The sequence below is a fragment of the Dromiciops gliroides genome, chromosome 3 (genome assembly GCF_019393635.1).
Source record: "Dromiciops gliroides isolate mDroGli1 chromosome 3, mDroGli1.pri, whole genome shotgun sequence".
Lineage (NCBI taxonomy): Eukaryota > Metazoa > Chordata > Mammalia > Microbiotheria > Microbiotheriidae > Dromiciops > Dromiciops gliroides.
The window spans coordinates 610,520,367-610,544,460 of NC_057863.1; the positions used below are offsets into that span (position 1 = coordinate 610,520,367).

Consider the following 24,094-nt stretch of genomic DNA (forward strand, 5'->3'; position numbering starts at 1 on the left):
ACTCTTTGTGACCCCATGTGGGGTCTTTCTTTTTCCTTCTTTCTTTTTTTTTGGTGGGGCAATGAGGGTTAAGTGACTTGCCCAGGGTCACATAGCTAGTAAGTGTTAAGTGTCTGAGGCCAGATTTGAACTCAGGTCCTCCTGAATCCAGGGCTGATGCTTTATCCACTGCACCACCTAGTTGCCCCCGTGGGGTCTTTCTTGACAAAGATCCTGGAGGGGTTTGCCATTTCCTTCTTGAGCTCATTTTATAGCTGAGGAAACTCAAGCAGACAGGGTGAAGTGACTTGCCCAGGGCCATACAGCTAGGAAGTGTCTGAGGCAAGATTTGAACTCACCTCCCTAACTTTGGGCCCAGCACTCTCTATCCTTTGTGCCACCTAGCTGCCCCAAAGCACCACATACATGCTAGCTATGATGATGATGTTAATGTTGCCTTGCCTCCATATATACATTTGTTTCTCTGCAAAACAAGGACTAGATGAATTATAAGGTCCTTCCCAGCACTGTCTTTGCATGTTCTGAGGCCCCTTCTATTTCTAACATTCTAGGTTCTAGGTTTCCTCCTGGTTCTGATGTTCTATGCTGTAACACTCTATGTTCTAAGCTCCCTCCCAACTTTAACATTCTAGATTCTTTTTTTTTTCTTCTGAGATTGGGTCTCCCTATGTCACTCAGGCTGGAAGTATAGTGGCCATTCATGGGCCTAATCCCACTGTTAACTGGTACAAAAGCTTCTGTCTCATTGTTTCTGAACTGGGCCAGTTGGTCTCTCCATGGATGCTCACCATATTGGTGCTAGACAGTGTGGATATTTGATCAGCTCTATCCCCAGCCTTCCTAGGTGGCACAGTGGATAGATCTGGATTCAGGAAGACTCCTCTTCCTCAGTTCAATTCCCTCCTCAGACACTTACTAGCTGGACCCTGGACAAGTCACTTCACCCTGGTTGCCTCAGTTTCCTCATCTGTAAGATGAGCCAGAGAAGGAAATGGCAAACCCCTCCTGTATCCCTGCCAAGAAAACCCCAAATGGGATGGCGAAAAGTCAGACACAACTGAAAAAAGACTGAATACCAACCACCACCCTAGCAGCGGGGATTACAGATGTGCGCCACCTGCCCGGCTGTTGTTCTATATTCTAAGGTCCCTTCTAGCACTGACAGTCTATGCTCTGGAACCCTTCCCAGCTCTATGTTCTAACATTCCACGTTCTATCGTTCCTTCCAGATCTCACATTCTATGACTCCGTGATTTTTTCCCTCCGTAACCGAAGGTTTAATTCGGCAAACCTTTCTTGTTTTGGTTCATGGAAACTCCTTCAAGAAATGCAAGAGCCCACATTTGTGCCTCAGTTAACCAAGAAGGTGAATGCTACTGGGTCTCTGTTGACTCAGTGCTCACCACTGTGCTAAGTGCTTTACAGATATTGATTCCAGTTGATTCCAGCCCCGTATTAACCTCTGACTCCTCCACACTGTAGCTAAACTGACTCCCAGCTGCCCCCCTGAATTCAACAACTCTATGTCTCATCTTCAAGCATTCGCATAAGTCATGTTGCGTTGCTGGAACAGACTCCAAGCTGTCTCCTCCGTGGACTCTTCCCTGATCCCCTCCAACTCCAATATTGCCAAAGCATTCTGATATCTTTGGCCCCTCCTCCCACCACCATGTGTTATATTTGTCTCTGTGTGTGTCCATTTTATAAGGTACAAACTATTTCACGTGGATGGTTTCGTGTGATCCTCCAAAGACACCCTGATCATACCAATTCATTCCTAGAAAGAAAAGCACCATTCTACCCATTTTACATATGGGGAAACTGAGGCTTGGAGAGGTGAACCAGCTTTGCTTTGGGTTATGAAGGACTCAAGCCCAGATCTCCTGAGTTCAGGTTGAGTAGCTATCATCTAGAATAGTTCCTCATTTTATAGGTGGGGAAACTGGGGGTCCAGAGAAGGTTTGTAACTTTCCCGATGTCACACAGTAAGGAAGTAGCAGAGCTGGGCCAAGGCCCCAGGTGTCCTGATTCCCATGCTAGGGTTCTTTCTAAGGACGTTGGTTTTAGTTAAGCTGCGTGATGTTTTCAACCACAAATGGGCCGGCTCTCTTTCATCTGGCCGGAACACAAATGCCTCGTGGTTAACCCGGCTGCCAGGCCCCCTCAGAAGAGGGGCTTGTATTTCTGGAAGGGGGGCCACTGACTGTGTGGGAGGGAGAGGGAGGGAGGCAGTGCCTTCATAGGTCCAAGGAGAAGTTGGAGCTGGAGGAGACAGGGGCAAAGAAGCCACCCCCAGGCGAGAGCCCGGGCCATTCTTGGGCTCTGGGCCCGAAGGGAGGTAGGGAGAATGGGAAGTTGGAAGGCCTTCAGCTGCTCACCTCTCTGGGCCCTGCATCACCTCCTTCCGGCTTCCTTTTCCCTGCTCCCTCCCTGTCCCCCGCCCCCATTTCAGGTTTGCCTCATCTTCTTACTCCCCTCCTCTGCTCACCTCCTAGGCCCTTTCATTGCTTCCCTTCCACTCTCCCCTCTCCTGGCATCATTTACCTTCCTATGGCCAGAGTCCTTCCTCCCTTATTCACTTGCTGTCAGCCACTTCCCAGGCCCTTCCTGCACTGACCCCATGTGCTCCTTCTTCTGTTCCCTTCCCTGCTCACCTCATCCCTTGCTCGTGTTTCTGAATCCTCTCCAGTCTCTGCCTCAACTTACCTTCTGGGCTTCTTTCCTCTCTGATCTCCTAGGCCCTGTCCCACAATAAGCCCATCTCTTTGCCCCTCCCTTGAGTTATCAGATCATCTCCCTGTGCCTAACCATCTAACCACTCTGTAACCTTTACCTGCTCCCCTCTTTGCCCCATCTCTAATCTCCAGTCCCCTCCATTCTCCTCCCTATCACCTCTGAGGTGCATCCCTTCATCAGCTCTCAACTCACTTTTGAACATACAGCTCATCTTAATCATCTCCCATCCCCTCTTTCTCCCCTTCCCCCTGATCAGTCTATCACCCCTCTCAAGACTGTGGCCACTCCCTCTGATCCCCCTCCCCTCTAGCCGGCCATCTCTCCTATCTCCTGGCCCCTCTCTAACTTTTAGCCTCCATTCTTGTTCACCTTCCTGGTCCCCATCCCCTTTTCCAGCCCCATCTTCATGCCTCCCCATCTCCATCTGCTCGAAGGCCTCTCAGTGAGACCAGAGGTAGCACGGGATCCCACGTCCCCCCTGGAGGCCCCTGCTGTGGCTGGTGGATACATACTGTGGCCGCTGGTGTAATGTTGTAGTTTGTCCGTGTACTCGGAGTCGGCACGCTCAAACCCCCGCCTTCTGGAACAAAAACCACTAGCTGAAGCGATGGGAACAAGCAGGAGGGAGGCTGCGAGCCTCAGCCTGGGGGTGGGGTGGGGTGGGGTGGAGTGGCTAGAGCCTCCCGAGGCCCCTTCCTCAGGCTCCAGTCTCCTTCCTCTCCCCCCACAACCACCCCTTTCCCAACCATTCTCCTACCACCCACTCTCCTTTCCCTTGCTCCCTCCCCTCTCTGGTTCCCTGATAACCCACCCATCTCTCCTTCTAAACCCAAGGAAACCACTGTCATTGAGTATACCCTCCTTCAACCCTTACCCCACCAGGGCCTTCCCATCTGTCTGTGCCACAAGTTTCTGGAGAGCGGGGCCTTGGGGCAGATGTTTTTTTGTACTCCTAGAGCCAAGCACAGGACTTGGCAGCACCCCAATACTTTAATTCAACAAGCATTTATTAGGTGCCTACTGTGGATCTGGTGAGAAGGAGTGGGCAAAGAGAGCAGGCCTCGAAGCCAATAATACCCTGGGTTCAAGTCTTGCCTCTCATAGATACTGGTGGTGTGACCCTGGGTAAGTAACAACCTTTCATTTTCTCTTTAAGAGTTTCTCTGCATCTTAAAGAGAAGGTGCCAACCTACACTGGGGGTGGGGTGGGGTGATGGGGTTACAAACCCTGCCTGCCCTCAAATAGCTTACATTGTACGTAATAAAGGAATCGGATGGACTCACTAACCAGAAACATCTGTCATCTGGATAGGGCCTGGCACATAGTAGGTCTATCGGTTGATTGCCAGGATTGCTAGAATGGGCCTTAGAAATCCCCTTATTTTACGAAGGAGGAAAATGAGGTCCAGAGGGATTAGTCAAGTCACTTTCCCAGGGTCATGGAGCTAGTAAGAGGCAGAGCTCTCTTTCTGCTAGATGGCAATCTGAGCATTTTATTCCCTTAGAGCTGGAGGGGGATTCTGAGGCCACTGAGTCTAATACCAAGCCATCTCCTCCTCCCATATCCCTGACAAAAGGCCTCTTAGCCTGTTCTTGAAGAGCCTTTGTGAACAGGAATTCACTCCCCCCCCCAGAGGAAGTAGCCACTTCACTTTGAAGCAGCTCTGATTATTAGAAAATCCCCCTCCCAGTAATTTTCACAATTGGTCCTAGGGACACAGCATATTTCCCCTCCCAGTGGGCTTTGCTTTTCTTAAAAAGAGAAGTCCAATGGCCCACCCAAAGAAATAAATCTCTAATGGAAGAATTTCAGACACCAATAATGGGTCAGTTGGGAGGGGTGGGGATCCAAAGGATCATCCATCATAGCCTTTCAAGCCTCAGCTATTTGACAGATCACTGAGTCTAATCCCCTTGGAGGAAGCTGAGGCTGGGAAAGTTGTTTTTTGGGGGGGCGGGGGGGGGGTGTAGCACTTAGACAACACCTTGTAGATAAATGCTCGCTCTGTTCTAAGGCTGGTAGTAGTACAAACAGGCTGATGATCCCCAGGGAGGAGGCATACCTGTAGTGCCTAGACAGAGAGATAGAGCCCGGCACTCGGGTGGACAGACGGAAGGGGCCAGGGCGGGGGGAGGCGCACCTGTTACACACGATGGCAATGACGACCACGGCAATGAGGAAGACCAGCCCTGCCGCCGACGAGCCAATGATGAGAGGCAGCTTCTCTTGGATGCTTGTCTGGTACTCGGCTGGAGGAGAGCATGAGATGCGTCAGGTTGGAGCAAGCCCTCTTCCCCAAGTCCCTTCCCTCCTCTTTTCTTCCCTATCCTCCCTGCCCTCAAAGCAGTACTGGGAACTTGTGCAGGGAAATCAATCAATCAATCAATCAATAGTTCCTCATTTCCCTTCTCCTTCTCCCTTGATTCCTGACCCCTGACCTGAGTGCTAGGTAAAGTGAGCTGAGCATCTTGGAAACGCCTTCCATAACAACAGATCTCTTCCTCCTCTGAATTCTTATAGTATTAAGGAAATCACTAGATGCTCTATTATACTATTAGCTGTCTCATCTGTCTAACTAGACTGGACGTCCTTTGAGGCCAGTTCAGGGCACCTCCAATTTATCCTGTCTTGCTTGTTTATACATGATTGTTTCCATGCTGTCGCCCCTGTTAGACTGTGAGCTCCTGGAGGGCAGGGACGATCTTTTGCTTCTCTTTTTATAGTTCCTGGAGCATAGTAGGTGCTTAATAATGTTGACTTGACCTGACTCTGTGTTCACCCACCCCACTGGGCACTTAGTAGATAGTCACTAATGACTTATTCCATCATGAGAGTTTGGACTCAGAGATTCTTAGAGCTTGGAATGGCATAGGATGTCAAAACTTGGAGGGCCCTTGAAACGCAGAATGTCAGAGTTGGAAGGGCCCTTTGAACACAGAACATGAGGGTGGGAAGGGTCTCTAGGACACGGGATGTCCAAGCAGGAAGGGATGTTAGAACATAGGATGTTAGAGCAGGGACAGGCCGTGGGGATTATTTAGACCACCCTGCTCATTGTACCAATGTGGAAACTGGGGTTTAGAAAAGTGCAGTATTTCCCCAAGTGAGTTAACAGCAGAACTAGGAAAAGAGACCCACCCATATCCACTTGTACAACTGAGGCTCAGGGACAGTGAGGGGTTTTCATGAGGGGATATGGAGACTGGAGCTGGAGCCTCAGTTTCTCAAATCTCCCCAATCTTCTGTGTCTGAGGCATCCCTTCCCTCCTTCAGTCCTGCGATGCCCAGAATCATGGGCGGTCTTGCCCAGTTTCCATCCCTAGTCCAGGGCTCTGGGAAGCCTGAAGCTACCCAGGAAGGCTGCAGCCCCACCCCCCACCCTCTCTCTCTCTCTCTCTCTCCCAAATATTCAGGGCATTCCTTTCTAGGCCCTCCTTTGCATTCTTTGTCCAGTGAGGGATCCGTCTCACCTTCAGTCATTGTCTGGAAATACATCTTGCCACTGTAACGCCCGTAGCCTGCGACGGTGCGTGCCCGCACCTGGAAGACATAGATGGTGCCTGCTTTGAGGCCCTGCACAGTCACTGTGTTGGTGGGGCTTTTGACTGCAGTGGCATTGTACTCACTCAGGTCCTGTCAAGGAACAGAGACAACAGTCAGAGATCACAACAAGGAAGAGAATGAACCCCGATTCATCACCCTCAACTGAAATTTATAGAGTTCTCTAAGGCAGGCAAAGAGTTTTCTATGCACAGAGAGCCTCACACCAGCTCTGAGGGGGTGGGCCCCCAGAGATCATCATCCCTGCTTTCAGATGAGAAAATCTAGGTTCCTGGATTCAGAGTGAAGTCCAGCTTTGTCACCTACTACCTTTGTGACCCTGGACTTCACTTCTCTGTCCTTAAGTTTTCTTACCTAGAAAATAAAGGGGATGGAGGTAATGACCTCTAAGGCCTCTTCTAACTAGAAATATCTGATTTTACAATCCTTTTACTTGTTCAAGTCACACAGCTAGCCAGCCCCCCCCCCCCCCGAGCCCTGACATTCTGTGTTCTAAGGGCCCTCCCAGCTCTGACATTTTGGGTTCTAAGGCTCTCCCAGCTCTGACATTCTGTGTTCTAAGGTCCCTCCCAGCTTTGAAATTCTGTGTTCTAAGGACCCTATCAGCTCTGACATTTTCTATTCTAAGGGCCTTCCCGGCTCTGACATCATGTGTTCCAAGGGCCCTCCCAACTCTGACATCCTGTGTTTTTTTCCATATAAATATTTTATTATTTTCCAGCTACATATAGAGATAGTTTTCAATATTTGTTTTTGTAAGATTTCTAGTTTCAAATTTTTCTCCCTCCCTCCCTCCCCTCCCTAAGACAGCAAGTAATCTGATATTGGTTATATATGTACAATCACATTAAACATATTTCTACATTAGTCATGTTATGAGAGAAGAATCAGAGCAAAAAGGAAAAACCTCAACAAAGAAAACAACAACAAAAACAATAGAAATAGTATGGTTCAATCTGCATCAAGATTCAAAAGTTCTTTTTTTCCCCCTGGATTTGGAAAGCATTCTCCATCATGAGTCCTTTGGAACTGTGTTGGACCATTGTATTGCTGAGAAGAAGCAAGTCTATCACAGTTGATCAACACACAATGTTGTTGATACTGTGTACAATGTTCTCCTGGTTCTGCTCATCTCACTCAGTATCAGTTCATGCAAGTCCTTCCAGGTTTCTCTGAAATCTGCCTGCTCCTCGTTTCTTACAGTGCAATAGTATTCAATTACATTCACATACCACAACTTGTTCAGCCATTCCCCATTTGATGGACAACCCCTCAATTTCCAATTCCTTGCCACCACAAAAAGAGCAGCTATAAATAATTTCGTACATGACGTCCTGTGTTCTAAGGGCCCTCCCAGCCCTGTCATTCTTTGTTCTGAGTTACAGGGACCTAAATTACAAGGGGATCTTATACGCTAATAAAAGAGATAAGACAACACTCAAAGACCCAGAAGAAACCAAAGGAATGGGTATAAAAACTGTGGATGATACAGAGTGATCTGGTCTCAGTGGAGAAAAGATGCTTTCAGAGCCAGAGCAATGGAAAGGGCTGTTTTGTGATTTAGGCTGCTGCTGCAGCAGGAACTTTTCCATAACTATCCTGTGAACTAGATAGTCCACGAATGATTGACCCATTTTATAGAGGAGGTAACCTGAGGCTCAAAGAATGTCCACGGTCCAAAAGTTAGTAGGCATCAGAGCCAGAGCCTGAACCTGGGTCCTCTTGATTCCAGATCCAGTATTCTTTCCACCTCACCATTCAGAGGGATTCAAGCAGGAAGATGTGGATGGGCTTCAACAAGCACCCCCAGGCAGATGTCTCCTAAATCTCCAGCCCTCCTCTCTGCTGAGCTCCAGTAACTCATCACCAGCTGCCTGCTGGAAATCATCTCAAACTCAACTTGTTCAAAATGAAACTCTTTATCCTCCTCCCTTAAAAAGACCTGGGGCGTAAAGTCAAACATCAGCAGTAGGTGTCGCTGTCTAACACATGATGTGGTCCACCGAGGCAATCCCTTTTCAGATTTCTCATTCTACAAGAGTAACTGAGCATCCTACTCGACCAACGTTTTAAGTTCACAGCATCATTATAGACGCAGAACTGGCAAAGGCCTCAAAGACCACCTAGCCCAATCCCCACATTTTACAAGAGTAGGAAACTGAGGCTCAGGGATCTTAAGGGACTTGTTCAGTCACACAGGTATTAAGTGTCAGGGATTGAATTTGAACCCAGGACGCCTGATTCTATTGCTAGCACTCCCTTTCTTCTAGACCTTTTGATTATTCTGGATGCCTCTGACAGTCTGGTGAAGCCTAAGACCCCTTCTCAGAATAACATTTGCTGTCTCTCTTCGTAATTGAAGGAAATGCTAGAGCTTGGTAAAAATAAAGATGTCGTTTTTCCCATCCAATTTCATGCAGCCCCTGAAATCTATAAATGGACTTCTTCCATGGATTCCAGGTTAAGAACCCTCTGTGCTAGTGTTTGCTTAGAATTAGGAACCATAAGTATTTTCCTAGTCCTTTGGTGATAAGTACAAGAAAATTCAAGAAGGTAACCCTTCCCCCTCCACCCCCTCTCCTTTACTCCCTCTCCTTGAAATAACTCTCGGATGCACCAATTATATCAAAAATTATTTCTAGTTAAGGATATGACATATGCCACAAGATGGTTGAACTTTGTTCAATTAAAATTGAGGATGCTGAGGCCAGAGAAGACTCAGAAGGACACGCTAGCTGTCTTTAACTGGGAAAGAAGCATCTGACTTGATCTGTTTTGCCGTGTGGTTGGGGCAATGAATGAATGAATGAATGAATGAATGAATGAATGAATGAATGAATGGGTTGAAATTGGGGGGGGGATTTTGATTCTATGTAAGAATAAATGAGTAAATAAATGACAGAAAAATTACTAAGCACACCCTAGGTGCTGAGCACTGTGTTAAGTACTGGGGAAGAGAAATGCTAAAGTGAGACAGTGCCTGTCCTCAAGGAGTTTATAGTCTAATTGGGGAAGACATCCTATAGAGGGGAGCGGTGTCTAAGGAAGGTGAATGGAGCCCTTTCCAGAAGTGACAGGAGTGTTGGTCCCCCAGCTAGGAGAGGAAGGGGGTGGTGCTATGATCTGCCTTAGGAAATACAGGTGTCTCCCTCGTTGGTACTGTTTAAGCAGGGGCCTCATAATTAGTTGGGATATTGTAGAAGGGAGTAAAGGATGGCTTAGACAGCCTCTGAGGTGGCTTCCACCTCTTAGGTTGTGAAATTTTATTTTAAACTTTTTTTTTGTGGGGCAATGAGGGTTAAGTGACTTGCCCAGGGAGACACAGCTAGTAAGTGTCAAGTGTCTGAGGCCAGATTTGAACTCAGGTCCTCCTGAATCCAGGGCCGGTTCTTTATCCACTGTGCCACCTAGCTGCCCCCAGGTTGTGAAATTTTGAAGGAAAACAGGTTTGGAGCCATCTTAACTGGAGAATGGCATCACAAGACCACAGCTGCCTCCTAAGATGAGGATCAGAGAGGGGAAGGCAGCTGTCCAAGGTCACACAGACAAGTGAAGAGGAGATCTGAGAGGCCTTCTTTCATTAAGTCCAGTGTTCTTCCTATAATTCTGGGTTGTCTCTTTTAAACTCAGTTTCATATCAGGTCATCAAGGTATCTCAGAATGGAAGCTGCCCCTATGTAGCACTGACTTACGGCAGCTGGACTGGCCCCGTCAGACCCACAGCCCTGAGAACTCTGGGACATGAAGCAGGTTCTGGGCCATGGCCAGTCATTATTAGTTGGGTCTGTGGTTCAGATAGGAGGAAGCCTGGCTTAGTGGAAAGAAAGAGCATTGAGTCTGTGGCCTGGAAAACCTGGATCTGTGTCCCAGCTCTCCCACTCTGTGACCCTGGCTCAGGGGCTTTCCGCCTCCACAGATCTCAGTTTCTTAATTTGTAAAATGGGGACAATATTCTTTGTACCTTGCGCTAATGGCTTCCCAGGGATGACTGACCACAGATTGTGGAATTCTATGACCTTTAATTCAATGAGATTGAATTGGAGGAGATTGAATTCAATTTAATTAAACATGCATTTACTTTGCTAGACATTATGTTACACATTGGTGGACTAAAAACAACAACAAATAAACCCTGCCCTTGACCTCAAAGAGTTTAGGAATGAAGGCTTTCTGGAAGATTAACATGCGTCCAATGAAGAGAACAACAAATATTGACAAAGCAAGTTATTTTAAGAAGGTAAGAGAAGGCAGAACCAAGAGAGCCAGGGGAAGCCTCGGGTAGAAGGTATCTGAACTCCACTTTCAGTCAGTGCCTACTAGTTATCAGGCCCTATGCCAAACACTGAAGATACAAAGAAAGGTTAAAGGCAGTCCCTGCCCTCAAGGAGTTTACAGTCTAATAAGGGAGACAACCTGATGATAGCTATGTACAAACAAAATACAGGCAGGATGAACTGGAGACAATTAACAGAGAGAAGGCACTGGAATTCAGGAAGTGAAGGAATTGGGGATTTTAAGAATCAATACCGGGGGCAGCTAGGTGGCGCAGTGGATAAAGCACTAGCCTTGGATTCAGGAGGACCTGAGTTCAAATCCAGCCTCAGACACTTAACTAGCTGTGTGACCCTGGGCAAGTCACTTAACCTTCATTGCCCTGCAAAAACAAAACAAAAAAAAAACCCCACACAAAACAAACAAACAAACAAACAAAAAGAATCAATACCACAGGCTGCCCAAAGAGAAATGAGAAGTAACAAATGAATATGGAAAAAAGCATTTATCAAGTGCAGACTGAGTTATGTGCTGAGTATACAGATACAAAAAGAAGCTTAGTTTCTAATAGAGGGAGACACCATGTATCACAAGGTGGTGGTCAAGGAAGGGTGGAGTGACTGCAATCAAAGGGCAGGTGACAGACACAACCTTTCCCGAAGCAGTGACAGGATGAATATGAAAGGAAGAGGCGGGCTACAGTATATGACTAGCAGTGGCTGGTTTGGGCTAAGAAGTATAAAAGACATCGCCGAAAACACGTGTGGCCAGGCAAGGAGGTGTGTGCAACTGCGGGGGATGGACATCCCCAGCGTTGCGCTGGTCTCCTTAAGATATTTTTCTCAAATTTGAGGATGCGTTCCAGCGTATCAGGCAGATCCTCTGTGAGAGACGGATGGGTGGGCATAGAGAAGAATGGCACGGGATGAGCAGGCACAGGCTGCTGCTATCTACCCTAGAGGAGGAAAGACCCATGCTGATGGGATCATGGAGTCACTGAGGCAAGGAATTAAGAGCCTACGCCCACAGAGTTCTTGGGGGAAAGTGTTTCATAGATTGGAAAAGCATTATAGAAATGATAGTGGGGATTATTGTTTTATCTCCCCTAGGTCATTAGAATTTGGAGTCAGAAGACCCGGGTTCAAATGCTACCTCTGTTATTTATTATCCGTGTAACCTTGGCTAAGTCCTTAACCACTTGGAGACTTAGGTTTCTCCATCTATAAAGGGAGGAGGTCATGAGATTAGAGATTTAGAACTGGAAGGGAACTTAGAGGTCATTGAGTCTAACCCTTCCTTGTGGAATCTGTTACTTTCTTTAAGAGTATGATCAAATACCACCTTCTACATGTTGTTGTTCAGTTGTATCCAACTTTTTGTGACCCCTTGTGAGTGAAGTTTTCTTGGCAGAGTTACTCCAGCTCATTTGACAGATGAGGAAACTGAGGCAAAGGGGTGAAGTGACTTGCCCAGGGTCACGCAGCTAGTAAGTGTTCTGAAGTTAGATTTGAACTCAGAAACTCACTCTATCTGCTATGGCGCCATCTAGTGGTCTCCACCTTCTTATACAACACCTTTCCTAATTCCGTATTGCATCTGCCCAAAATTATCTTGTATTTATTTTGTATATTATGTGTACTTGTGGTCTCCCCGATAGAACATAAAAACCTTGAGAACAGTGACTGTTACATTTTGGTCTCCATACCCTTGGCACCTAGTACAGGACTTGATGTAGGTTTGTTGATTCTGATTGATTGATTGTGCAAGGCCTCAGAGGTGAGTGGCAGAGCAAGAATTTGAAATCAGGCCCTGGTAGGACTGGGTAACCACAAAAGACCCTTCCATCTCTGAACCTGTGATCATAAATCACCTAAGATAAACCTACCACTGACCCAGTTTCCTTGAGTTCCTTGGTTTGTGACCAATATGGCAGCCTTTGAACCCTGAGCCAACAGAAATGGGTTGGCCTTGGGAATGCAGTGTGGTCTGTGCTGTGTGGGACTCCTGTCTGAAAGGCACCGGGCTGGAATGCTTCTGTCTGAGGGCACTCAGAGTCTGCTGGAATCCCAGCTGACTTGGAGGAAGGCAATAAATGAGACCATTTTTTTTTTCCCACAAAAACCCTTAAAAAAAAAAAAAGGAAATAAGGAATAGCCCAGGGATTACAGGCCAGTTAATCTAACTTCTCTATCTGGATAGGGCTGGAGCAATTCATTAAAAGAAAAAAAATCAATTGGTAAAAGCACCAGGAGGATAAGTAGGTGTTAAGTAACAGCCAGCAAGAGTTTGTCAAAAATAAAATCACCTTGGAGCAGCCCCAACTCCTTTGACACAGTTGAGGACCCTTGGGGAGAAGTGAGTGGTGGGTGGATGGAGAGGGAGGTCACAGCGGCAGCAGCAAACAGCCTCTAGGGAGGCTCTGGCCATGATGTGATGTGACATGTTCTGTGACCAATGAGGAAACGGTCTTGACTGATGCTATGTCCTACTCTCTGAGTGCGCCAAGACCCAGACAAATAGGGCAGGATTCAGAATGTGTAGTCACTGGTGCTTACCACTTAGTATTTTGTATTATCATCTTCGACTTACATATCATATCCCCCTCCCAGCTCCATGAAGGGTAGGAATTGTGTGTGTGTGTATACACACATATGCATATAGACATACATTTATGTCTATATTTATCCAACTGAATAATAATAATAACTGTTATTGTTGTTTTTTGAATTGCTATAGCTGTTTCGGAGGGGCAGCTAGGTGGAGCAGTGGATGGATCATTGAGTTTGGAATCAGAAACTCATCTTCATGAGTTCAAATCTGGCCTCAGACACTTACTAGCTGTGTGACCCCTGGGCAAGTCACTTAACCCCATCTGCCTCAGTTTCTTCATCTGTAAAATGAAAAGGAAATGGCAAACCAGTCTAGTATCTTTGCCAAGAAAACGCCAAATGGGGTCATGGAGAGTTGGACAGCAACAAAAACTGTTTCCGATCACCCTAGTTCAGGCCATTGTCACCTCTTGCTTGGCCTGTTGTAATAGTCCCCCTCGTTGATTTCCCTTCCTCCAGTGTCTCCCTGTCTCGAATCCATCTTCCACATGGCCACCAATGTGATTTTCCTAATGTGTAGGTCACATCACTCCCCTGCTCAATAAACTTGCCTGATTCTCTATCGACTCTAGGCAAAGTTCTACAGAACCTGGCCCCTTCCTACCTTTCCAGCCTTCTTATATATCCCTCCCCTCCATGCACTAGACAATCTGGTTGTCCTGGCCTTGTAGTTAGTGCACATGACGAACTGGCTGTTTCTCATGCCTGCAATGCTCTGCTTCCTTACCTCTCCCTCAGAGAAGCCCTGGCTTTTCCCAAGATCGAGCTCAAACATGACCTCCTCCCTCTAAGGTTCATTAACTACGTACGTAATGTGTGTGCGTGTGTGTGTGTGTGTGCGCGCGTGCGTGTGCGCATGTAGACACAACACACATCTTCATGCACATGTTGTCTCCTCCATTAGACTTGAAGGAAGAATTTCAGCAGCAATCAAGATCAAGGTCACTGGCCTATAGTTTGCAACCCATTCTCTTCTGTTTTGTGAAAATCCAGACATTGGCCCTTCTCCAGTCCTTTGTTAATGCTCCCATACTCCCTGATCTTTCAACCATCACTGACTGTGATTCTCAACCTTCACATCTACCGGTCCTTTCAGTACTAATGATGCAGTTCATCTGGGCCTGGTGACTTCCACTCATCAAGGGCACCCAGGTTCTCAATGACTATTTCCCTACTTATCCTCAGTTTCAACTCTCCATTGGCCATTTTGTTCTGGCCTCTCAAGTCCAAAGATCAGTTTCCTTGGCAGTGAAGACAAACGAGGTAGGAACTGGGCAGCTCTGCCTTTTCTCTGTTGTCAGTTATCACTGCCCCATCCACCCACATTCCTTTTTTTGATATATTTTTTTCTCCATAAAGTTAAAAAAATCCCTTTTTGTTGTGCTTAGCTTTCTTCTCTAGCCTCAGTTCACTCTGAGTGATGCCCTCCTTGGAGGACTATGCCAAGCTCCTGTATTCATTTTCCTTTAGCTGCCCCTGCTTCCAGCTTTTCTACGTGTCTTTTCAAAATCGAAGTTGGCTTGTGACTACATCGATCGCTTTCAACAAATACTTTTTTATCTTTCCCATCAGAAACACTTCTTTTTATGTTTTCAGAATTCCTTGAATTGATGAATTCTTATCCCTCCTGGGCTGTGTCCATCCATGTAACATTGTGGTTTGTTGGCCCTTATCTAGCTTTTCCATGAGCTCTTTGAAATCTTCTCTTCCCAAATCTAGGGTATGTGTTAGACCAGGCTCAGCCTTCTGTTCCTTCTCCATAGGTTGTGATCATAGATTTAGAATTGGAGGGAGGATGGTATGATCATCGATTTAGAATCAGAAAGGGATTTCAAAGGCCACCTTGTTCAACTCCCTCGTTTTACAAATGAGAACTGAGCCCCAGAGAGTTTGAATGACTTGCCCAAGTCATACAGGCACTAAGTGTTGGAAGCAGGATTTGAACTTGGGGCCTCTGGCTCCAGAATTATTCCACTTTCCACCATCCCAAGCTGCCAGTGTCACAAATTCTCAGGTGAAGTGATCACTTCTCTTTGAGGTTTCTTTCATTTCCATCCCACAATCCTTATTTGCGAGGGTCAGATGCATACCAGGATTTCCCCTTGCCTGTTCATATATATATATATATGTATATATAATTTTTTTTGGGGGGGGGCAGGGCAATGAGGGTTAAGTGACTTGCCCAAGGTCACACGGCTAGTAAGTGTCAAGTATCTGAGGCCAGATTTGAACTCAGGTCCTCCTGAATCCAAGGCTAGTACTTTATCCACTGTGCCACCTAGCTGCCCCTGTTCTTATACTTTTTGAAGGAAGAAACTGTCATTAAGGTGAGTTGTGATGCCATGAACTGCTCTGCTTTGGACAGAGTGAACTTTAACAGGGGTCTGGACAATCTGACCCTGCCATAACACTTGAAGGCCTGGTAACAGACTGTATGGGTGTAGCTACCTGGTTTGTCACTGGGTTGGTTTCAGGGTGAAGAGTGTTTTGGCCATAGCTACTCCTGGAAGGCTATCTACTGCGTTGTGGAGAAGGGTGGAGTACAAGGGGAGAGAAGCGGGTGCTCTCCTTAGAGTTTTTGGCAGCAGCTGCTGTCTTCCTGCTCCCACATATCTACTGTGCTGCGTCTCTGATTGACAGAATAACATTCTGCAGTAAGCAGGATTCTCCCCAACAGGGCTGAGCCAGGCCAGTCTGAGGCTGAGGAAGGAAGACAGGATCATACATTTAGATCTGGAGGGGATCTTACTCCAACTAAATCCATTACTTTGGCCACCTGGTCCAACCCCTTTGTTTGATGTAAAAACTATGGCCTGAAGAGATTAAGTAAATTGCCAACAGTCACACACGCCAGTCACAAGCAGCAGGAGAGGAAGGAAGGGAGGAGAGGAGAAGAGGAAAACAGGGAAGGAAGAGAGATATTGCACTGGTCAACTCTCCTGTGTCTGGCACATAGTAAGTGTTTAATTAGTGCTTGTTGATTGATTGACCATGCCCTAGATCTCCGCTCGGTACCACTCACGCACACTACAGGTTCAGTCCCATGGTAGTCAATATCTCTATGTTTTAGGAATGACAGATTGGTAGTTGGATGGAGGATGGATTGGAAAGGGGCAGATAAACAGACCAATTAGGAGGAAATAGTAACAGTTCAGATGAGAGGCAATCAATCCATAAACATTTATTAAGCATCTTCTTTTACGGGGATAACAAAACAAAGAAGCAAGACTCTTTGTGATCAAGGAATTTATAGTGGGGGACATACAAAAATACACAAAGCAGTTTCTTCTTTTTTTGTAGGGGATACTCAAAGCTGGGGGGGATCAGCAAGGGACTCATATAGAATGTGTCAAGTAAACTTGCCCTTTGAAGACCACTGGGGTTTCTAAGAGTCAGGGGGGAGGGGGAGGTCATTCTAGGCTTGGGCTCCATTTTGGCCATGATGAGATTGAGATGGTTATGGGATGTTGAGCTGGAAACATCTAATAGGCAGCTGGTATGTAGGCCTGGGGGGGATGGGAGGGAGACTCGGGTTGGATCTAGAAATCTGGGAGTCACAATGCTTCGAGGGCCTTAAAGCATCACAAAAATGGACTTATTCATGATACTACTTCATGTTGCCTCTGTGACCCGCATCCCTCTTCCCCTGCGTCCCTCTGATAAAAAGACAAAACACAAAGGACCGGATGAACACAGAAAGGATCTGAGAAGGGAATCTCTTTTCCATTCAGGATTGAGCTGATTTACAGACCAGCATGGACAGCTTGGTCTGTCTGTTTCAATCAGAGGGCATCTTCTGGAGGGTCAAGGAAACAGCTCAGATGCCTGCTGAATGTAGGGCAAGGCCCACTTCGCACTTCACACCTCCATCAGCCTCGTCAACCTAGCCCTCAGTGCTGGAAAAAATAGGTCACAGGCGGGGGTGGGAAGGGATTCATCATTTCCTCTCCCATCTTTGGGGACAAACACTCTCCATTCATTTAATCATAAAGCTTTTTAATTAGTTTTTTTTTTTTAAATTTATAGTTGCTAAGCTATAGCAACTATAGCCAGAGGGACAGGATGGTAGGAATGGGAAATGGGAAACTCTGATCCTGCTGCGGACTGGGCTTGCTGACTTAAGGGAGCATCTGGTCCGGTCTCCTTCCAGCTGACGCTCCCGCAGGGGTTCCCTTCAACAACCAGTGAGGGACAGGCTGAGGGCGGGGGTGGTGATGGGGAGGGGATTCGCTCTGTTCCCTCTACCCCTCCCTCCCTGGGCTTCAGGGCAGACACCCCATTGACCATTGTCATTCCAGACTCTCTGCCTCTTGAGAGCTATTTGCTGCATCTGACATGACAACCTTCTGATATGATACAGATTCATGCATCCATAGGTGTTGGAAGTGGCAGAGAGCTCAGAACACAGAATCCCATTAGATTATAGAACCTTACGGTTAGAAAGGCCATCAGAGGGCATCTGGTCCGACCCTTCACTAACCAGGAATCCTGACTATGGTATCTCCAACTAGACTCTACTTGGAGGTCTCCAGTGTTGGCGCATCATCACCTTCAGAGGCAGCCCATTTCACTTTTGGAATGTACTGATTTCCAAGAAGTTCTTCCTTACTTTGGTCTTAGCTCTGCCTCCTGGGTGCTAAGTAGAACAAGGACACCCCCTTTTCTACTTGAAGACAGTGATGACATCTGTCTTAAATCTTCAACTTTCTGGGCTCATCACCCTATCTTCCTTTGACACATCCTGGTCCAGGATAGATTACAGCCTCCTCTTTACCTTGGATATCCTCCTCTGGAGTTACTCCCGTGGAAAAAGAAGTGGCCTTGGAGGCAGAGGACCTGGGTTCAAATTTTGCCTTTGATGTTTACTACTTGCGTAACCTTTTTTTGTGTGTGTGTGAGTGTTAAGTGTCTGAGGCTGGATTTGAACTCGGGTCCTCCTGACTCCAGGGCTGGTGCTCTATCCACTGCACCATCTAGCTGCCCCTACTACTTGTGTAACCTGAAGCAAGAGAGAACCTGTTTGGGCCTCCGTTTCTCATTTGTAACATGAGAGGCTTATGCCGGATGGCCTAGGGTCTCTTCCAGCTCTGGGACTGGGATCCTAGGATGCCTCCTAAAATGGGTGGCTGTCTAAAATATGCTAAAGAAAATCTGACCAGAGTGGAGAACCATGGGATAGTTTGTTTATATCGATCAATATTTACTGTACCGGACATTAAACTATCTTAGTATTATTAGGAAAATAGTTTTGACCTTGTATATTTCTCCTCACCTCCAAAAGGTCATTGGGATTGCCAGGGGTCCCTGGATTACTCTTTGAGAACTGCTGTTCCAAGTGATCTCTAAGTCAGCCCTTCAGCCCCCACTTCCTCAGGAGTCACAACTACTGAAGACCTGGGAGAGAAACGCTCACCAGCCAGATCCTTGACATTTTCAAACAGTTCAGTGTTAGGTATGGAGATGGTTTTATCAGTGGAAGTGACATAAAGAAGAGGCCTCCTTAGCATCTCCTTCGTGGTTGTACCCTAAGGATCACGGGGCAATTCCATTGGAATTGTAGCTGAAACTTCCTCCATGTATTGTTTCCTCCCATTAGGATGTGAGTTCCCCGAGGGGAGGGACTCCCTCACTTTCCTGTAGGTATCTCCAGTGCTCAGAACACAGTAAAGACTTAAATTCTTTTTTTTTCTTTTTTTTTTAGTGAGGCAATTGGGGTTAAGTGACTTGCCCAGGGTCACACAGCTAGTAAGTGTTAAGTATCTGAGGCCAGATTTGAACTCAGGTACTCTTGACTCCAGGGCTGGTGCTCTATCCGCTGTGCCACCTAGCTGCCCCAAGACTTAAATTCTTTTTAAAACCTTGACTTATTTCTTCATTTCTTGGCAAAAACATTGAAGGGAACAGTGACCTGTGGAACTGTCCCAAACCACAAAGGCAGAGAGTGAGGTGGTCCTCAGCCAGACTAGGGTGTGGGGTGCTTGTCACACATGAGATGGATGCCTTGCTTGCCCCCGCTGGGGGTGAACACAGGGCTCCCTCAAGCCTGGGTTACCTTTTCGTAGTACTGGAGTTCATAGTCGAGGATGACGCCATTCGGCTGGTCAGGCTGGGACCAGGACAAAGTCATGCTGTCCACTGTCCGGCTCACCTGGTGCACAATGGACACAGCAGATGGGGCTACAAGAGAGAGGATGAAGTTTAATGGAAATACTAGAGAAGATCCAAAGCAATGTCTGTGTCCCCCGAATCCCCTACCTTCCCAGAAGTCAAGGGAAGGGGCTTGGGAGGTTTCATTCCGGTGCTACTAAATTCTCTCTCTCTCTCTCTCTCTCTCTCTCTCTGTGAATGGCATCAACATAAGGGAGTGCAGAGTCCAGAAGAAAATACCTGACTTGGAGACAGGAAGACCTGGGTTCAAATCTACCTTAGACACTCAATAGCATTGTGACCCCAGGCAAATAATTTTACCTCAATAGCCTCAGTTTCCTCATCTATAAAATGGGGATAATAATAACCAAAGTACATACTTTGCAAGGTTGGAAAGAGATGAGATAATGGATGTGCCGCATTTTACAAATGTTAAAAGACTCTACATAGATATTTATTATTCTAACCTCGGCAACATTTTCCATTAAAAAAGTTTTCATGATGCCTTTTGCTTTCTTTACCATTACCATCCATATCCCCCTGTCCCCTCTCACTCCCAATCCTACCACACCTCTCTTTCTTTGATCTTTTTGGGATATGGCCCTAGTACTGGCATGATTGGGTCAAATGGTAAGCACAGTTTTGGGGGCACAGTTTCCAAACTGCTTTTCAGAATGGTTGGACCAGTTCACAGTGCATTACAGTGCCTGTTTTCTCACAACCCCTCCAGCATTTGTTATTTTCCTTTTTTCGGGGTGGGGTGGGGAGAAAACTTAGCCAATCAGATAGTTGTATTGTGGAACCTCAGAGATGTTTTAATGTGAATTTCCCTAATTATTAGTGATTTAGAGAATTTTTTCAAATGACTCTTGCTAGCCACACCTTTTCATCTTATGTGACTCTGGTCCTCCCATAAATACTCCATAGGAGTGAATCTACTCAAAGAGTTTAGAGCAACTTCTAGATCTATTGACTATAAAAGTAAGGGTGGGGCAGCTAGGTGGCACAGTGGATAGAGCACCGGCCCTGGAGTCAGGAGTACCTGAGTTCAAATCTGGCCTCAGACACTTAACACTTACTAGCTGTGTGACCCTGAGCAAGTCACTTAACCCCAATTGCCTCACTTAAAAAAAAAAAAAAAAAAAGTAAGGGTTAGGATGATATGATTCCTATAGTCCTTTGTGGCTCTGACAGTTTATGTTCCAAGATTTCTTCTGGTTTTGACATTCTATTTTCTGAGGGCCCTCCAAGCTCTGACATGCTGTGTTCTAAGGGCGCTACCAGCTCTGATATTCTGGGTTCTAAGGGCCCTCCCAGCCCTGACCTTCTGGGATTCTGACTCCCTCTCCATAGTTCAGTGCTAGATGTTTTCCCAGGGATAGAGTGCCAATGGTTTGGCCTGGGACTGACACCAGAATGATGAGCAGGCTGCACAGGGTGTGGGAGGCTCATGAAACTCTGGCTCAGGAGGGACAAGTTGGGAAATCAGGATTTCATTTCAAGAGCACAGGGAGCCAGAGGGAGTTGGCCTGAGGGTAAGCCCAGATGGAGGTGGTAGCAGCAGCAAGAGCTAGGACAGGATGGTCCTTGGCCATGCCAAGGGAGAGTTTCTTCTGCCTTTTATAGGAAAATGTGGATAGTCTATTAAGTTGATGTCACGGAAGGCAGCTAGGTGGCGCCATAGTGCATAGAGTGCCTGGTCTGGAGTCAGGATGACTCATCTTCCTGAGTTCAAGTCTTGCTTCAGATACTTAACACTTACTAGCTGTGTGACCCTGGGCAAGTCACTTAACCCCAATTGCCTCACTTAAAAAAAAAAGAAGAAGAAGACTGTAGCTTCTGAGAATGAAGAGGTGAGAGTATGACTTTCCCCTGCCCTGGTTAGGCCAAATCTGGGATCTGGGTTTATGAAGGATAGTGATTAATTGGTGAATGTCAAGAGGAGGGTAATCATGATGGTGAAGAGCCATAGGAATTGAAGCAACCTGGGAACATTGAGCCCCCAGACTCTGGGCAGAGCCTGACTACTTCAGGTGTTGGGCCCCAGAGGGAAGAGCTGAGAGCAATTGGGAGAAGTTGTGTGGTGGTGGCAACTTCCTAATGCTTAGAGCTGCTCTGAGGTGGTACGGCCCATACCACTTGGGATGGGATGTGGTGGGTTCTTCTTCATTGGCTTCCAACAGAGCCTGGATGACCACTGCTCATAGTGTCATGGAGATTTACTTCCAGCTATGGTTTGGACTAAAAGATGAAATCCAAGGTTGTTCTGAAATTCTGTGATTCTGAGAAACAATCTATTCCAACCCTTCATTTTTCAGAAGAGGAAAGATTCTTGCCCAAAGTCTCAAGGGCAGAAGAAGAAGGAGGGAGATTTTTTTTTTTTTGGTGTCAAGCTTAGCTGTTAAAATTTTTTTTTTTAATTTTTAATGTATAAGGTATTTTATTTTTTCCATTACATGTAAAGATAGTTCTCAACTTTTGTTTATACAAGCTTTACGATTTCAGATTTTTCTCCCTCCCTCCCCTCCCTCCCCCCTCCCCTAGACAGCAGGTAATCTGATATAGGTTATAGCTATATATCTCTATACATATACATATAGATATAGATATATACACACACATATATATACACATAATAACATTAATCCTATTTCTGCATTAATCCTGTTACAAGAGAAAAAATCAGAGCAGTGATGCAAAAAGGAGGGAGATTTTAACTCAGGCCTCTGCTCCCAAGTCTGCCCCAACCTTGAGTTCTGGCTGAATCAATCACATGGCTGAGAGGGGTGGAACATTCTTTCTGAGATAGGGTGCTCTGCTGCACCAAAGTGGCTGGAGGTGCCTTGTCTCCTTGGTTCTGTTTAGTGTTTGATATCGGTGGGGGATGGGGAAGCCAGAATGGAGTGGGGAGACTAGGGATGTGTCCTGTTGCTTCCTCTACCAAGCAACTGTTTTGAGCAACCAACGCCCCTCTTCACCAACCTGATTGCCCATTCATCACCGATTGCCCCAGTACTGACAGGGAGAGGAAAAGGAGGGCCCGAATTAAAGGGGGTAGAAGGAAAGGTGGGGAGGGGGAGGTAGATGAAGGCAAAGGCTGGATAGGGAAGGGGCAGGAAAAGAAAAAGGATTCAGAGTAAAAGGGAGGAGAGGAAGGAGAGATGAGAGATAAAAGGAAGGATTGGAGATGGGAGGTAAGCAAAGGGAAGGAGGATAGAAAGGAAGAGTCAGAATAAAGGGGAGAAGGAAGATTTGGGGGGATAAAGGAGAGGACCAGAGAGGAGAGGGATAGGCAGAGAGCAAGGGAAAGGGGGAAGGGGAAGAAGGCACGGAGGTGGGGGAGGAGAAGGGAGAAAGCTGAGGAAGCAAGCGTGGGAGTTGGGGGAGGGAGAGAGAGAAGAGAGAGAAGGAAGCGGCATGAGAGGAAGACAAAATACCCCATGATTATAGAGATGCTTAAGGTGCTTAAGCATCATATACAAAGAGGCAGAGGGCTAGGAAATGAAGAGGGAAGAAAGGAGATGAAAAAGAGATAATTAAGAAGAGAGAGGAGGAGAAGATGAGAGGGGGATGGAAAAGAGAGAAGAGGAAGGTTTGGAGAAGAGAGGGTGGGAAAGAGAGAGAAAGGAGGAGAAGGTGAGAGATGAATGGAGAAGAGAGGAGAGGGGAGGAAAAGAGAGACAAGGGAAAAGGGTTGAGAGGAGAGGGAGAAAGAGGGCAGGAAAGATGAGAGATGGACAGCGTAGATGAGGAAAATGAAAACATTCAAAGAGGTGGAGTGGGAAAAAGAAAGAAAAAAGGAATGGAGGAGAGAGGGGAGGTAGGAGACTGATGTGAGGAGGGGTAAAACTACTGTCCCATGATGATCTGGGGACACTGAAATACTTTGATGTTGAGCTGGAATTAGACCAACCCCCCCCCCCCAAACACAACGACAACCAACCCCCTCCTTGCCCCCCAAGCCAAGGTCTGACTCTGCGTCACTGCCGCCTTCTGGTTTCTCTCTCAGGCCTGCCTTCTGGGAGCACTGGCACGCTGAATTCTTCCTCTGGCTCCCTGAGGACAGTCTTCTTTGTGATGACTGGGAGGTAGACTTCCATCCTCTCCAGTCTGTCACCAGGCAAAGCTGAACCTTCCCTCCTGGGGTCCGACCAAAAAAAATCCCTCCCCTTCTGGGGTTTCGTAATTACCAGAGGAGACAATTGTCAATGACTTGGAATCTGAGATAGTCTCAGCTCCTTTCTCTCAGGCACCACAGGAAAGGGGAGGAGGAGAGGGAGGCCACCTGGAGAGCCCAGAGGCAGAGACACCCACTTAGTCCAATAAACCCCCTTAATCCCCCCTGGGCAGTCACCAAAAGCTGCCCTTTCCAGGTTAGGGGATCAATGGGGAGGCAGACACAGAAAGCCCAGGCCACAGCTGTCTGGGGAGTGGTTGTTTCCACTGGGAAATCTTAAACATCTGTCCCAGGGAGACAAGAGGGGTTACAAGGTTCCTTCAAAGTCGCCCACTCTGCATTCTAAGGTCCCTGACAGCTTAATTATTCTTTGTTCTAAAGTCCCTTCTGGTATAAGTCCGTGTTCTAACATTCTATGTTAGAAAACCCCTGCCAGTTCTTTTATTGTTTGCTCTAAATTTCAGATTTCTACCAGTTTCAGCTAAAATATTGTTCCTTCCAGTTCTAAGAGTCTGAATTCTCAGGCCCCTTTCTGCTCTATGTTTTCCATTGCAAGTTTTCTTTCGAATTATATTTTCTTTGTTCTGAAGC

General features: G+C 46.7%; 1 protein-coding gene across 3 annotated transcripts in view; it reads right to left on the bottom strand.

Moving 5' to 3' along the window:
- EPHB2 (EPH receptor B2) overlaps nucleotides 1-24,094 on the bottom strand; it is a 268,821-nt gene that overhangs the window by 18,584 nt on the left and 226,143 nt on the right. The window contains exons 6-9 of one of the 3 annotated variants that reach the window (XM_043996951.1): nucleotides 19,232-19,356; nucleotides 6,208-6,370; nucleotides 4,878-4,986; nucleotides 3,249-3,313 (exon numbers count right to left, since the gene is read on the bottom strand). In XM_043996951.1, the coding sequence (XP_043852886.1) occupies nucleotides 3,249-3,313; nucleotides 4,878-4,986; nucleotides 6,208-6,370; nucleotides 19,232-19,356 (462 nt within the window). Of the gene's footprint in view, nucleotides 1-3,248; nucleotides 3,317-4,799; nucleotides 4,987-6,207; nucleotides 6,371-19,231; nucleotides 19,357-24,094 lie in introns of all 3 variants that reach the window. The other 2 variants (XM_043996950.1, XM_043996949.1) reach the window with 2 other exon arrangements.